This window comes from Telmatherina bonti, assembly GCF_933228915.1.
Source record: "Telmatherina bonti genome assembly, chromosome: 19".
Taxonomy (NCBI): domain Eukaryota; kingdom Metazoa; phylum Chordata; class Actinopteri; order Atheriniformes; family Telmatherinidae; genus Telmatherina; species Telmatherina bonti.
The window spans coordinates 13,033,731-13,050,347 of NC_136617.1; the positions used below are offsets into that span (position 1 = coordinate 13,033,731).

General features: G+C 37.1%; 1 protein-coding gene across 1 annotated transcript in view; it reads right to left on the minus strand.

Moving 5' to 3' along the window:
- Positions 1 to 307: 307 nt before the first annotated feature.
- LOC306770447 (cell adhesion molecule CEACAM5) overlaps positions 308 to 16,617 on the minus strand; it is a gene marked incomplete at both ends in the record, with an annotated part of 32,975 nt that continues 16,665 nt past the window's right edge. Inside the window, 7 exons of the mRNA XM_079259302.1 lie at positions 308 to 423; positions 2,410 to 2,667; positions 2,904 to 3,182; positions 6,795 to 7,073; positions 9,355 to 9,481; positions 9,628 to 9,791; positions 13,851 to 14,180. Coding sequence (XP_079115428.1) covers positions 308 to 423; positions 2,410 to 2,667; positions 2,904 to 3,182; positions 6,795 to 7,073; positions 9,355 to 9,481; positions 9,628 to 9,791; positions 13,851 to 14,180 — 1,553 coding nt within the window. The remainder of the gene's footprint in view (positions 424 to 2,409; positions 2,668 to 2,903; positions 3,183 to 6,794; positions 7,074 to 9,354; positions 9,482 to 9,627; positions 9,792 to 13,850; positions 14,181 to 16,617) is intronic.

Genomic DNA, 16,617 nt, shown 5'->3' on the forward strand with positions numbered 1-16,617 from the left:
TTTTCAGTTCATCAACCTCACCTCAACCCCATCGAACACCTTTGAAATAAGCTGGAATTTGAAATCCCACCAAGACCTTATCTGACAAAAACAGCACACTAGGACCAAATCTATCATGTAGTAAAAAATCTGGTTAAGTCATTTTTAGGCAAAAATACACAACAAAACTACTTTTGCATTTACTTTAAATGCCAGTCAAAACCAGGAAACATGTTCTACAAAACCAGCGATTCTCCTTTTTCACCCAATTGTTCTATTAAAGTTCCAAACTAAAGGCCAGGTAAGAGATACGAAAGACAAAGAATACTTACGGTACTTTGCCCCGACAGTAATAGATTACACCAATGAGGGCTCCAACCGCAACAAGGCAGGCAATGACGATTCCAGCAATAGCTCCATCTGAGAGGCCATCATAAATTTCCTCTACAAAGAGAATAAAAAAGGCAGGTTTTAAGTCATTTTTTGCAAATCAACATTCTGGGAAGCATGTGACCATGAAAAGTGTGTTTTGTATGTTACTATGGTAATTAATATTGTGTTTCCCTGAGAAACTAAGCAGACACCACAGATATGAAATGGATGGGACGCTATCTGGTTGGAACGGGTTTGGTGGGTGTCTCCTATAGAAATCATCACCAGTGCTTACAAAGTCAACATCCAAATGACAATTTGGAAACAGAAAGAAAAAGCTTCATTCCAGCAGACGAAACTACAGTTTGATTCCTTGCTGGAGGAAGACACGAACAAGCAGTTGCCATAAAAATCACAAAATTCATTCTCCACCATCCTGATATGATGCTTTTTTTGAACCAGTGCAGAACCACTGATGGGAACTTTATTTGAAATTCTACTTTATTTCAAGCGGTCAACATTGGGAACACATTTAGATGCATGAGTAGTAAAACTAGTGTGTATGTCTACCTGAAAAGCAGTGCTCACATGCACATTGAACACATGCAATTTAACCAGTCAAGTAAAGTTTAAGTCTCTTAATATCATCAAATCTTTTCCATTCTGCACTTTGGAATGATAACATGAGCTAACAAACTTCACAAGTATTTTGTCTCCCACCATATTAAGCACTGGACTGGTGGAACTGTGAAAACAGCCTCTTAAGTTGGACATTTGCATCATATATATCCTAAATTAGACTTTGCATGATGCATCAGAGATGACTTGAAACAAGGTGTGACCATTAACTGATGAAGAAAATCTTGACTGAAATAGGAGAACTACTAAGAAAATAGAGAATTTTCCAAAAACCTAATTACACATAGACACTGGTCTTACTTTATAGGACAGATAAAACAACCACTGACACAAATGTTACAGATAAACAAATAATCGATTAAACTAATGAATGAATGAATAAAATAAATACATGCAAACATAAATCTTTACTGTAGATAAATGCTTCATTCAAAGTGTACTAACGGAAATGTTGCCAAAAGTTTTGTACTTGTGTGTCATGGGAATAAAAAAAAAAAAAAAAAAAGAACCGGTCCAAAACTGGTCAGGTTTCTTTTGCACTGGGAAACGATGTGGGACAAACAAAAACTGGTGTGAAGTGCTAGCAGAGGGCTATGTCACTGTCCTGTGCAGATTTCCCCACTGGGGGATTTTTTTTTTTTTTTTTTTTTTTTTTTTGTAAAAATAAGAAACAAAACATTCATGAACCTGAAATGTTTGGAGAATTTAAACTTTAAGTTTAACTGTAAGTTGATTTGAGAGCTCTGAATTACTACTTGCAGCCATTCCCATATCATGAAAAAAACTAAATGCTGAGTTTCTGCTGCTGTTTATGATATTCAGAAGGGATTCAAATGGTGTTTGATTCCTGTAGAAAAATATATTGCTTTAAAACATGATATTAAAAAAAAACATAATACAACACCAGTGTGTTCCTCCCTTCATGTTGTTTATCACTGAAGAGATCAGAAATGTCAATCAAAATGCTTTTATTCTGGTCTCAGCCTAACAAATGAAGCCTCAGTCCCCTCTCTGTTGTATATTAAAGAAAAATAAATCAGCTTGTCTTGAAAGTTTACAGCCTACAAACGATTATTGCACATACATTGTATATGCAATGATCATTTGTAGGCTGATATTGCACATGTATTGATTTCTCATATTTTCTACATTAAAATGCTTCAGAAATGTAAAGATGAAAAAGTGAAAAAAAAAATCCTTAAAAGTAAAATGTTAACATTAAATATATTGGATTTTGATGGTATGAACCTCTTGTTTTTACTACAGCTTTGTTTTCATATTTTCAAACCATTTTTGGTGAAATCTTAATGTGTAATTTTTGCTGTATCCTTTTATATATCCTCTGTAAAAGATGATCTCCTATTGAATATTCAAGAATTAAATAAAGTGGTTTTTCCAAGCTGCAGACATTAAGCTCACCTTTGACACTGAGGAATAAATCGGCAGTGGCTTTCTTGCCAGTGATGACATTGTACGTCTCACATTTGTACGTTCCAGAGTCTTTGTACGTGGCGTTTTGGATGATCAACAAAGCTGCCGTTTTGCCTTTGATCACCGTATCGTTCAACTTCCAGGTGATGTTCGGAAGAGGAATTGACTCGAAACTGCATGTGAGTTTCACACCATCATTAACTTCTATTTCCTTTTTGCCCTCCACCTTCACCGATTCAGGGCCGTCTGGACACAAGAAGCCAAAGAAAAGAGCATTTAATGATGAGGATATATTTCAGCATCATCAACCTAACAGTGACTACAATGTCCCCTTAACTCATTAATGTAGCCAAATATGTTTAGCAGCTAGCAACAGTTTTCAATATGTTTTAAACAACCATTAATACAGAAAAGACAAGTTTGAAAACATAAATTGCTGACTACTAAATACAACTGCCTCTCTTAGCAAAGCAAACACTCACAGCTGACAATCATGGCGTAGGAAGCTTCTTCTTCGTTGACAGGGTTCTTGAGCTGACACGAGTACTTTCCATTGTCTTCTTTCTGTACTGGTGTGATCAGAACAGAGCTCTTGTCATCGGAGAACACCACCCTGGAACTGGCAGCCAGAGGGTTCCCATCTTTACGCCAGATCCTTTCCATCACTTTCCCAGCAGTCGCCTGGCAGCTGAGGTTGGCTGTGCTGTTACCGGCGATGAGGGTAGCTGTCGGACCGGTGATATTAGTACCTGAAATAGCCTCTGCAAACATAAAAGGGACAGAATAATTACAATACTTCTAATTTCTAGTAATATCCAATCATTTTAAACTCGCTCAACTTTTACAATAATTGTAATATTTTTGCCATGTGTTTGTTTTGGTAACGCAATTCATTGGAACAACATGAGAAGGTGATGAGAAGCAGAGGCATTTTTAAAATTTAAAGCAGATATTAAAATAGCAATCCACAACCTAAATGAAGTATCTTAACTTTTATCTTCTAATAAGCTCTAGAGTATGGATCATACTCCTCTTTATATGATGCAGCTCTAAAGGGTTTTATGTAACCAGTTTGCTTTGAGGAAAGTCATTTTCAAACTTTATCTTTTTAGCTTGCTGCCAAAGCAAGATGTGTGGTCCAAGCTGGAATAACTATGATGAGGTTCATTTGTGGCTTAATTCTTCCTTGGTTGTGCAAGTTAATATATAAAATAACTGTAACCATGGCAGATTTCCATAGCTGTAAAATCCTGGCTTCTGTTTCTATTGCGATGAGCACTGAAACTGGTATCCAGCTGTCTACTGGGATCCAATTTTAAAGGCTAATCATTGGTAAACTATCTGCTCTGTTTTGAGATTGGCTAACAAAAAAAGAAAAAGTATTTGTTTTTAAACCATGTACACAAAAATATTACATTTTTTTAAAGATAAATAGGCTATAATTTCTCTTTAGGTTGAGCTACAGAGAGATGTTAAACTTGTGACAACACACACACACACAAGAAGAAATGCCATTGATTGTCTTGTTTTAACAAGTGAACCCACATAAAAAACAATTTAAAGATGCTTAATAGCAGAATAACCTCAATATATGTTGTGTTGCTCCTGCCCCAGTATAAAAATTTTGGTGAAAATTTAAAGGGAAGAGTTGAGCCAGCCCTATATGACACACATAAAAACACAGAGACACTGCTTTCACCCACAACAATCCAAAGCAGAACATTAAAAAATGGGTTTCACAATAGCAACATGTCAATTACATTTCACAGCAAAACTACATATATCAATGATGATGAAAACCATGGTTCAACAGCACACCAATGCATTTACACACACATCAATGTGCTTGTTTTAATTTTCCATTATCAATCTTCCATATGGTCTGCTAAAAAAAGCATGACTTCCACAGATTTTGCAATTACTTGAAATCTTTTTTTCCCCAACAAAATACATAGTGAAAATCACTGCAGGGATAGCATAATAACCAAAGAACAATAAAACATTTGTAAATGTAATATTTGCTTGCAGAGCTGGGATTCATTCAATTAAATCACAACAATTCCAAGTTTCAAAATCTCAGAAACCAACTCCAGGTTTCCGTCCTTTCGAGTGTAACGCTGCTGATTTCAGACAAAGCTTCATTTAACTGTTTCATGTTGCCAAATAACTTGAGTCACCGAAATGAAATGTTCAAGTAATATCCACTTTCATGTAACCAACCCCCTCCCATCCTCCCTCTTTCACTTGCATCAACCAAAAAGAAAGAACACACAGAAACTCTGCAGGGCAAAATGTTAGACCATCCTCCAACCCAGCAGGTTTCACACACACACACACACTCACACACACACACACACACACACACACACACACACACACACACACACACACACACACACACACACACACACACACACACACACACACACACACACACACAAAAAGGTTGGGCCTCCTGCCAATACTTAGAAGACACAAAACATCCTTCACAAACAGGACGGAAGATTTCTTGCCAGTAAATTACAGACAGCACTTGTTCGCTGTGTTGCGCAGCATTTCAACACCTCACAGGTTGGAACTCTGATATATCTGATGTGGGTCACGAGCCGCTAATGGGAGTCTGTTTTTCAGTGCCATACCTCAGAGGCATGGAGCGAAGTAAAAGTTTCAGTCTGTGTTGTCTCACCTGTGTGTAATGCTGCTTCATTGAACCAAGTACAAGGCAGGTTTCAAGCAACCCTTATGTTCTGCAGATATGATTAACTAATCCTGCAGGAGCGCTGCAATGGACTGGCGAGGTGTCCAGGGTGTACCTTGCCTTTCTCCCAAAGACTGCTGGGATGGGCCCCAGCTTCCCTGCGACCCTTAATTGGACTAAGCGGTTAGGATGATGAATAAATGAATGAATAATCCTGCAGGGTGGAACTTAGTATTGGGCGGAACACCAGGTCTTACTGGAAACCAGTTTTTATTGTTGTTTTGGCATGCATTTATCTTATGCAGCAACACTTTCCATACCTTTTGAGCATGGCATGGTGGGAAACTGTTTGAGTGGGAATCTTTTTACTGCTGCACCGCTAAGCATGCATGCAGTCGTGCAACTGTTGGGGAAAGCTCCCAAAATGAAGCGGGAGTAGTCATGACCAACTGGAACTCCTGCCTTGGTGCCATGTCTGCTGCCTGGAGATACTTTGGTTTTAAAATGCTCAACAGAGATCAAACCGCTATTTACTACAAATGAAAGTAGAATTACTGCAATAAACCTTTTGTTGAGTGGATGTGGTTAATACCGACGGCCACTTGGAAACAATGGTCAAAGAATCTGAGAAAGGCCCTGCAATGGACTGGAGAGCTGTCCAGGTTGTACCCTGCCTTCGCCCAAAGACTGCTGGGATAGGCTCCAGCTCCCGCCCGACCCTTCATCGGACTACACGGTTAGGATATGAATGAATGAATATGACAAAATGGTACATTTTCAAAAATATAGTGATTTATCTTTTTGGCAATGATGCCTAAAGCCAAGTGCAACTGCACACCTGCTCTGCTAAGAAACGGCGGAAAAACAGCAAGTTTTGAGGAGATGCTAGCAAGTTTCAGAGACTGGGCTGTGAGACAGAGCTTAATTCAGTCATTGTTGCTGGGTGGGAAAAGTGGACGGGGCCAGATTAGCAAATTTATAGATTCTCATTCACAATGAGAAAAAAATGACATTGAGTCATACCAAAGATATTTTAAGACTATGTTAGGATTTTTTTTTTTTTTTATTTTAAAAATAATTCTAAATATACCATTTTGAGCAAGAAAAGGACTTTTTTTTATGATAAGACATTTAATAAATGCGTTTTGACTATTTTTTGTCTTTTGACTATTTTGCGTTTTGACTATTTGACATGTCTGTAATGTGGTTGAAATAAAATTATATACATATATATTATTATATATTTATACATATATACAAATTAAAGTAAAAGTCAAATAAATAAATACATACATATATACATACACATACACACACACACACACACATACACATATATATATAAAATTCAATTATTCATTTTCTAAACCGCTCTATCCAGGGTCACAGGGAAGCTGGAGCCTATCCCAGCTGTCTATGGGCGAAGGCAGGGTACACCCCTGGACAGCTCGCCAGTCCATTGCAGGGCTATATATTGCTGGGAAAAAAAAAAAAAAAATATATATATATATATATATATATTTTTTTTTTTTTTTTTTTTTTTTTTTTTTTTCTTTTTGCATGTATTTACTTGACTGATACTTTACCAGGCAAAACATTAAGAACAGTATGAAGAAAGTGACTCGTTGAACTGCAAGTTCAAGTTCAAAGTTAAAAAAATAACCACATTACTCACCCATCACAGAAAATTTGACAGCAGAAGATACGACATAGTGCATGGTCTTGCTGTTTTGGGCCCAGCATGTGTAGTCACCCTCTTTCTGTCCAAATCCTTGCTCTTCAATGGTTTTTAGAGTGAGAACAGGACCAGTGACCTTTATCTTGTCTTTGTTGTAGTACCAGGTGAAGGTCGCAGGTGGCTCAGAAGGGCTCGAACAGGTCAGGTTGAAGTCAGACTTGGACTGGATGTACTGGCCAGGTTTGGTGGGTTTGATGGTGACTGAATCTGGTCCGTCTGTGAAGAACACAGGGAATTCCAATCAATAATTTGATCCCAAGTGCTGCTCTGCAAAATATTCTGATTTGTTGCCCAAAAAAAAATTTTTTTTATGGTTCCTTTAGCCTTCAGTCAGCTTGACAAGTTGCTTTTGAGATTGTTCAAACAAAATAAAATGCTGCAAAAGTGCCTTGTTAACCGAGGTTCACACACCAGTCTCTTTACAATATCTTAGAACCAGAATAAAACCCAAACTAAGCAGGAGAGCTAAGCTTCTGATTAATTAATAACAGGGTAAACCTGTGGTTGGTGTGGTTTCACTGCCTTTCAGGTTAGTCATGCTGAAGTAGTGGAGGTGTAGGCTTCTGTGTACACATTGTGGTTTTAGCTTGAGAGGACAGGCTCAGGGAGCGCCTTGCAAACACACAATGCAATAAAAAAAAAAAATGCAGGAATGACACGTCTACAAGGCTGCAAATACAACTGTTTTTGGGTGAACTCTAGTTACAGAAGCTTTGGACAAAGTGTGAATTCTCTTACACTGGTGTGACTCTGAGTAACAAAAAGGAAGATTAAGTATTTATGACAAATTACCCATGAGAGTGGAAAGAGGAGTGACAGCAACTGGGTTATGTATGACCTTTTGTTGTCAAACAGGTGTGGAGCTCATTCATAGAAGCACAACATTGCAAACAATGGAGGGCTTACTACAATAAACTGTCTAACTGTCAAGGTTAGAAATGTAACCAGAGTTGTTGCAGTGTTACTTCTTTGCATATTCTACATCGTTGTGCTTATCCTAAGTTGAATTAATATCTATGCTTATGTATAAAGGTCCACATTTTTATATATTGATGCCAATCTTTCAACTTTTTAAAAGTTTTTCATTTTAAAAATGACATTAAGGGTCCATTCTGTTTTCTTTTATGCTGCTTGATGTGTCAAACCTGTAAGTTTAATGTTATGCAGAAAGATTCTTATCATCAAGCTAATAAAAAAACTATCAATGCTGACTGAAAGCAGAGAAAACTGCATTTAATGAAAACACAATCAAATAGAAAGAATTGTATTTGAGAATGCATATCTTTGTTCTAACAAAGAATTAGTTGTTTTCAGGTTTATAAGAAATCTTAGAACATAAATCAAGCAGATTGTAGTTTGGAGCTGAAGTACTAGAAGCTTATTTATTCTTTATAAGTTGCAATAAAATATTGGAAGAAATAGAACTGAACTAAGTTTGGTGATGAGGACGCTATATATAAGGTTCATTCTGCTCTGTATTTTTCAAAACGTTTCATGTTAAAAAATTTTAAGTTTATAAGAATGTACTTTGGTCCAAACATAATTACCATCAACAACACACCCTCGACATTGCAGTGATGCATGTAGCTGAGTCATTCCATCTTCACTGACTTTAGGTTTCATTTTTGTAGACTCAATTGGAACAAATTCAAAAACCACCAATTCTTTTTTTTATTTTTTAACAAATCAGCTCTGTGGATCCAGCCAGTGTGTCCATGTTGGGCCCATATAGCAGGGGTGTCCAAAGTCAGTCCTTGAGGGCCACTGTCCCGCAGGTTTTCCATGTATTTCTGTTCCAAGACACCTGGCTTCCAACAGCCAATGAAGTTCTGCACATGGTTTATTTTTGTCAGGTATGTGGGAGCAGAAAGACATGGAAAACCTGCAGGACTGTGACCCTCAAGGACTAGAGCTAGTCAACCCTGCCATAAGGGTTACACTTGGGCTGTGTGAGTACTAAGTGGGGATGGGCTTGAACTGGGTAAATTTTGCAGGCTCTATGGGCTAAATGGGCCCCACGTTGGGGCCCATTTAGCCAGTCAGAACCAACCCAGTCAGAACCAACTTGAAACCTATATGGGACCTTAATCTGCAGCTCCAATTTAAGCCTTGGGTCCCATATGGACATGTTGGCTGGGGACTAATATGGATCACATCATGGATTTGTATTAACTGGATTATAGTTAGACTACAGTGAATTGTACTGAGCTGAATTGGACAAAATAAAAGTTCATGTGAAGGTTATATTAAAACATTATATAAATAAAGTTCAAATAGATTAAAACATTGGTTTCTCTGCAGAAAAGCTGAAACATTTAGCTTTTCTGCTGCAGTAGGAGGTGATCTAGTGAATAGCTACTACATGCCATCTCTGCAGCCATGGTGACTATGATGGCTCACACAAACCAACAAGTATCTGTTTTAGTCAAAACATGTTAGTTCCTGCACGGGCAGAGCTACCTCCAAGGAGGCACTGTGGTGTGGGTGCAGTACCTACAGAAAACAGTAAGATTAAAGGGGCTACTCTTCACTTGCTGCAGGGCATTCTTTGCTTCACAGTAGATGGGACCAACCAGATCAGTCCTCAGGACATTTCTGATCGTCAGTTTGCTTGATGACTGCTCCTGTGACACCATACAACGAGAAAACACCAATGAATAAATTAGGAAAAACTGAACTTTTACATCCATGCAACAACTGTTTGCTTAAGCACAAACTTTGAATCAAACAGTTAAGAGAAATAAACGTAGAAAGCACATAAAAGACTAACTTCTTTTAGAGTAAGCCGAACGCCGTCAACGCTGATGGGCGTGGTTTTGTTGAACCAGGTGAACTTGAGGAAGGAGCCTTTAGCAGAGCAAGTCAGACTCACGCTGCTGTTGTGCTCAAATACTTCAGTCAGGTCGGACTTGATGACCACGGCACTCACTGGCTCTGTAGGGAGAAACCAGTTTTACACAAGAAGAAATTAACTGAGACCAGAGAAAAAGGCAGCATCAAGGCAGAGCACAGGCATGCTGAAAGGATCAATATATACATAAATAGCAATATAAAAACAACAACATTGAAAAAAAGTTAAACTTCCTCCATTAGCTAAGCTGCATTCTGAAACTTCATTTACAAACAATCAGGATGTAAATGGAAAGTTTGCTCACAATACAAGATAACTCCATTTTGCTCATTTCACAAATTCTGTCACATTATGATTTTGATGCAAATTTTATTTGTGAGCCAGAGAGCAATATGACACAATATGGAATGCTTATGTAACGTGGTTACTTCTGTTATATCAAATCACAAAAGGCAACTAAAATATCAACATAGCAATGTATTCCCAAACCTGATCAGATATTTATATTGAAAAATTTAATGGAAAAGAAAAAAAAAATTCTAGTTTAATAGATTGAAGTAGCTCAGAGTTCAAACCCTTCCACCAGTGGGCAACTCTGGTCCTGGAGGGTTGCAGTCCTGCAAGTTGGGAGTTTCCCTGCTTCAACACACCTGACTCATATCAATGGGTCATTAGCAAACTTGTCCAGGGTTTGACTTCAAGCTCAAGTCTGCTAATTAAGTCTGATATGTATCAGGTGTGTTGGAGCAGGGAAACTCCTAACACTTGCAGGACTCTGGCGGTCCAGGACCGGACTTGTCCACCCCTGAATCAGAGTACAAAATAAAATATATTCACAGCTTGCTTATAATAACTAAGACAGTCTGACTTTATAGTTACAAACCACCTCTTTGCATCTTAGAATTTTTACTCATCAATTTACAATAAGAAATTTCTATATAAAAAATACAATTTTACATAGATTTTAAGCACATTCAATAGATAAAAATGGAACTGATTGATAGATGATAGATGGATGTATTGACTAATAAGATTAGGTATTGCTGTTGATTTATGGATAGTTCCAACCCAAATACATAGATGTATCCAATCAATCTACAGCACAGGTGTCAGACTCAAGTCCTTGAGGGTCAGTGTCCTGCAGGTTTTTTGTTGTCTCCATGCTCCAACACACCTGACCCAAATGAAGAAGTTAACATAAAGCTTTTGGATCCTTTAATTTGAATCAAGTGTGTTGGTGCAGGGAAACAACAACAATCTGCCGGATACCAGCCATCGAGGGCTGGAGTTTGACACCGCAGCAGTATTGGGTTTTTTTAATTTATTTTTTTGTCCAATCATTATCATGCTGATAATACTCAAACTCCATGTATGGGCTTTTCACAATTACAGGCATCCAGACGTTCATATGATGCAAAACTTGAAAAATACGGACAGGAAATGCTTCTGAATGTAGGATAAATCCTATCTTAAGTAAAGGTAAATAGAACTGATCTATATGTCACATGTTATGTGACTGCTTCAACATTTCTGTACAGCCTTTTCTGACTTCCAGCCTTTGCTTGTTCCACTGAAGCCCCAACCTGACAGGTTAAATCAGGTTTACAGTCTTGTAGACGAGCTGTCGTCTAACTTCTTATCTGAAACTTTCCTCTTTGCAAACAATAAAGCTTTTTTACATGGAGACAACTGCTTTACTGAGCTTCCCACTGACCTGGAACCTGTTAAATCAGTAGCTATATATAGAAATATTCAGGATTTTGAAAATCAGTTACAGTTCTCAAAAAAAAATCTCAATGCAAAACATCCTTTTTTTCTGTAAAATTACTTCATTCTAAAAATAAGCATTACTGTGTGCATTAATTATATTTTAAAAAGACAAGTTATAAAGTAGCGAAACTTCCCAATTTTCTAAAATTATCTGGAAAAACTTGACATTTGGGTGTGTTAGGGTGGATATTTACAGTGAGATTAAAACAATCAGCAGCTTTGCTGTTGAAATCTTCCAACAATTCAGCAGTAAATGATTAAACATGTCAGGCGATGATTCGATAAGACACTCCTGTGCTGTATTATAACTTTGTTCTGACATTAGCGTCTGAATAATGAAGACTTCTATGATATCCAAGATACTGGAGACAAGTAGACCTGCAGGACTAGTTCTGAACTGGAAGTCAGTCTAACTCGACTGCTTGTTTGATGACGATTAGGCAACAGTAGGTGTGTGAGGGAACAATGTGTGGGAGTGGCAGCCAGGAAGAGTTTTTTCCAGACTTCATGCAGTGGTTAGCTCAGAAGTAACATATATTGTCTTCTGCTGATCAAGATTATCATGTGAGGATATATATAATCTAGACTGTATCCGCAGGAAGTGACTGCAGAAACAAACACGCATGCAGATGCTGATACTTTTATGTGAAAATAAAACCATAATATGGCATGTTGTACTCGCGCCAAACAGTAATTATGAAAAATAACTTTTCAGTATTTAGTTAACAGAACAAAGATAACATATGAAAAGTTAAAAGTGAGCGTTTTTTTTTTTTTTTAACTATATTTTCAAAAAGAAATTATCTTAGGCCCTGCGATGGACTGGCGAGCTGTCCAGGGCGTGCCCTGCCTTTCGCCCAAAGCCTGCTGGGATAGGCTCCGGCTTCATCGGATTAAGCGGTTAGGTTAATGAATGAATGATAATTATCTTAATAGCTCACCAAAAGCTCATCTTGATTTAGAAAAAGATGGGGAGAAGGGCAAGAAACTTTGGAAAAGTCAGTGTTTAAACCGGAAACAACTTTGCAACATTAATGGGTATAAAAAAGAGGCAGAGTCGAGATGGATTAATCTGCAAAAATCTGCATTAAATAAAATTGTAAGAACGGAATATCCCGATTCCTCGCACATTGTAAATTAACTGCATTTTGTTTTATTTACATTTTACGCAGCTCGACGCGTTTCCCTTGGGAAATAAAGTTGGAGCTGAATAATTTAATTATTCTTAGATAATCAACTTTTCATTCAGGAAATTTACCCCTTTTTATACTGAATAACAAAAAAAGTGCTATCCTCTAGGTTTAGACAGTCAATTTTATAGATGTTTCTTAGTTATTTATGCTAGAAAAGGAAGCATAGGCCTATGTTGACTCTGAATAAATGGAGGAACCTGTGAGGAACTCTGTTCCATAACCTTGCAGCTTATAAAAAAAACACTTTTTATCCTTTCTTAACCTTTTAACAACCGTCTATTTTATGCTATTTGCTACATTGTACTGTGTTATAGAAGCTGACAAGGTTATTACAGCGAACAGGTCAGTGACCCCTCCAGTAAATGCGTAACAATGTGCTTCATTTGGACTCATGTCCTGCTTTTACAGTCACTTCCACATTGAAAAGCACCATCAAATAGTGACAGATTCTGGATGTGCACTTTCAAGCTGCGTTGAAACAATACCAAACTGGCAAGATCATTACATGAAACAGTGCAAAAACACACCTTGCTGGCTGAACAGACACAGCACTCACATTCCAGCAGGAAAGAGCAAAGCCACACCCTGAGGTGTGGAACAGACTGGTAGTGTTTTATTGGTTTCATTTATTCAGTTTTAACTAGATGAAACCTTTAACTCCCAGGAGAGTTTCTTTTTTTCTTCTTTTCTTACTCACTGATAACTGTTTTAGACTACATTGGTTTTACAAGAACGCACCACATTTGTTTTTAAACCCAATGCATTAATGCCTCTAAACACTTACCCTACTAAAAATGTAGATAAAGCAGATAAAAAATAATGATATATCTCACCATTCGCTAAGGAATAAACTACACTTTGTGCGTAAAGGCTCCACATGACGCGCAGTCCTGTATGTGCCTCGGGCTGCGCCAAGTGGGAAGTGTGCGTGTGTTTTGCGCAGAGCTGCAATTTTAATATAAGTCTTATTATTAGGAAACATACTTAATAATCAACATTCAAAACGGGATTGTAAATGACGTTTCAAGCACCACAGGCCGAGAAACTGAAGCACGTTGTGGTTAATTGTGAGCCGGTTTGTATGTAGTCCAAATATTTTGAGTGGGAGGGGGGGGTCAGCTCATGAAAGATGCTTCACGCGGTAGCTAAACAAATATAATGATGTGCATAAATACTCACCAAGAACTCTGACTTTAATTCCTCCGGTTTTCGTACCCGTTGACGTTAAAATGTTGATTTCATAATCCCCGCTGTCCTCTGTCTTCAGGGAGTGTACGGTCAGGTAGCCATTGGTGGAGTTAAAGGAACATTTGTTTTTAAATGCATCAGTGATAAGCAGCTTTTCTCTTCGGTAAGTCACGATATTGACCGGTTCTGAGGTTCCATCGCTGTAATTCCAGAGCACGTCGTCGTCCGAAGTTATCTTAGAAAGGACTGTCAAAGTCACATTACCACCCAAATTTGCGTCAACCGGACCGTCCGGGAGGACATCCTCCCCAGCACAGCACCCTGCCGGCACACACACAAGATGCACAAGTCATAAAGTTATTCTAAGAAAAGAGGGGATCACAGTGTTTATAATAATGTCAAATACATATAACCAAAAACTGTTTTCCATTGTTTTAGCAAACTTCAATTACTACCACATTTCCTTGTAGCCGACATTGGAAAACGCTTTAAAATAATGAAGATGAAGCTTATAAAAATGTTGTTAATAGGCAAATAATAAGAAGAGGCACTTTATAGCATCAAATTCCTCACCGGTAAAGGAAAGTAGAAGGAGAAGGAACTTCGGGGAGAAAAGATCCATCGTGATCGTCAGCAGAGACGCAGGAGCGAAAATGCGCCTGTACCTCCAGTTTTTATGTGGACACACCCAGAGAAGGTGGACACCCACAGTCCTGCTGTTTAGCTGCACCACTCACACCCTGTCACACACACCCTGTCACACACACACACACACACACACACACGCTACTACGTCACTACAATGATGATCTTTCTTTCTTTCTATGGTATTTGATTGGTAGCTTAATTTATTTTTTCCTTTGGTATTTTTTGTTAATCCTTGTTAAATTTGGACTGAAAAGACAAGCTCAAAGATGTCAACTCCACCTTAAATGCATAATAATTCCAGTCTCTGGGTGATTTGCACCTTTTAGCTGTCAGTTTTTCTCAGTTTGATGTCATATTTGGTAGAAAACCTTTACCTCGCTGTTTCATTTTAAGACTTTTTGTTTAACCATTTGAAGCATGTGGGAATCGTTGTGTTTACTTCGACGCTATTCAATACTAGTGACGGTAACTTTGTATCTGAGTGGGATTGTACTGTGTCACCTGATTATTGTTTTACATTTTGTGTGGTCTGTCTTGATTTTTATTTTTAAATTTTTTTAGATTATTATTATTATTATTATTATTATTATTATTATTATTATTATTTATTTATTTATTTAGTGTCTTTCTTTTTGTTTTTTTCTGTTTCTGTTTTTTTTTGTTTTGTTTTGTTTGTTTTTTTACCGGTTTTTTTTTTTGTTTTTGTTTTTTTTGTTCCTGTGATCAGAGAATTTTTTTGTCTATTTTTAAAAACAAGAAAATAAATTCCCAGCTCATTTGTATTTTTTTATTAAATTTAAAAGTTGCAAGAGCAAAATAGTTAAATATTTATTGGAAAAAGATGAATTACATATCCGTGGGGTAAAATTAAAACAAAAGTCCGTTTAAAAGTATGAGGATGACTTTTAAGCCATATTTACAAATAGGCTTAAAAAAAAAAAAAAAAAAAAAAAAAAAAAGAAACGAGGAACAAAATCATACAAAAATACAATATAGTAACTCTAATCTATGCCTTAATCATGTATTCACAATCCAAACATGAATAAACAGATAGATGGAAAAATGGAACAAAAAAGAAAAACAAAACAAAACAAAACAGTGTAACATGTGGTCCAGCGAAATGCTGCTGCCACCTGGTGTATATGAGGGGAGCTACAATTATTGTAAATTTTCCACATAATTTCTAATATACCCATCTAACATTTTTTTTCACTGTGGTTTGTATAGCAGTGTGCAGCGAATTATACCTGATCCATTTCCCCCTGCATGTGGTCATGTGTTGTTGTCTAACTTGGACTGTGACAAATAGCTCTTTACAAACTAATAACTCAGTACAATCCACAAAATTATATAGGGATTTTTAATCTGGTCACAAAGTACTAAGTAAGAGGAAATATGAAAATATGTATATGCATTTCTGTTTGACGCTACTTCTAATAAGTGGCCAACTACTCAAATTATTCCATGGAGTGTTTTCATAAGGCAAGTGCTTCTTTAATCTACACAGTAGCTTCAGAAAGTCATCAGTTTACACATTATTTATCTATACAGAAATATTCTAATTCCAGCTTTCTCCTACAAAAACAAACAAACAAAAAAAGAAAAACTTGCTTAAAATTCAGCAATGAAGTGTGGAGCAGGTTTGGTCATGGTTCATTCTGGCCAGATTAAAACCTAATAAATGGAGACTACAGGTGGTGTTTCCTGGAAAACACACCAATAAAAATAAGAAATCTTATTTCAACAGCTTAGTGCAAAACCATATTAGCTTGTATTTGGTTTAACACAGACACATGTATGTTGAAGGCATAGTTTCATCAACAGGGATGCAGGCAGGTAAAAGTTCTAACTGCATTTCTTGATGTCTAAACATTTGTAGAGGAGCAACAGGAAACCAATTGAAAGGAAAATACTCACAACCAAACACACAACAATCAGCACAAAGTCATGAGAAAGAAACAAAAGGTAAAATACAAATAATTACTGAGAGAGGAATGGAGAAACAGTTAGGATGAAAATTAATTTGTATTGTAAGAAAGAACAGAAACACAATAAGAAATTAAACAGACTCTTGCAAAAGTACCTGAACACCACTCAGCTCTGTCAAGGA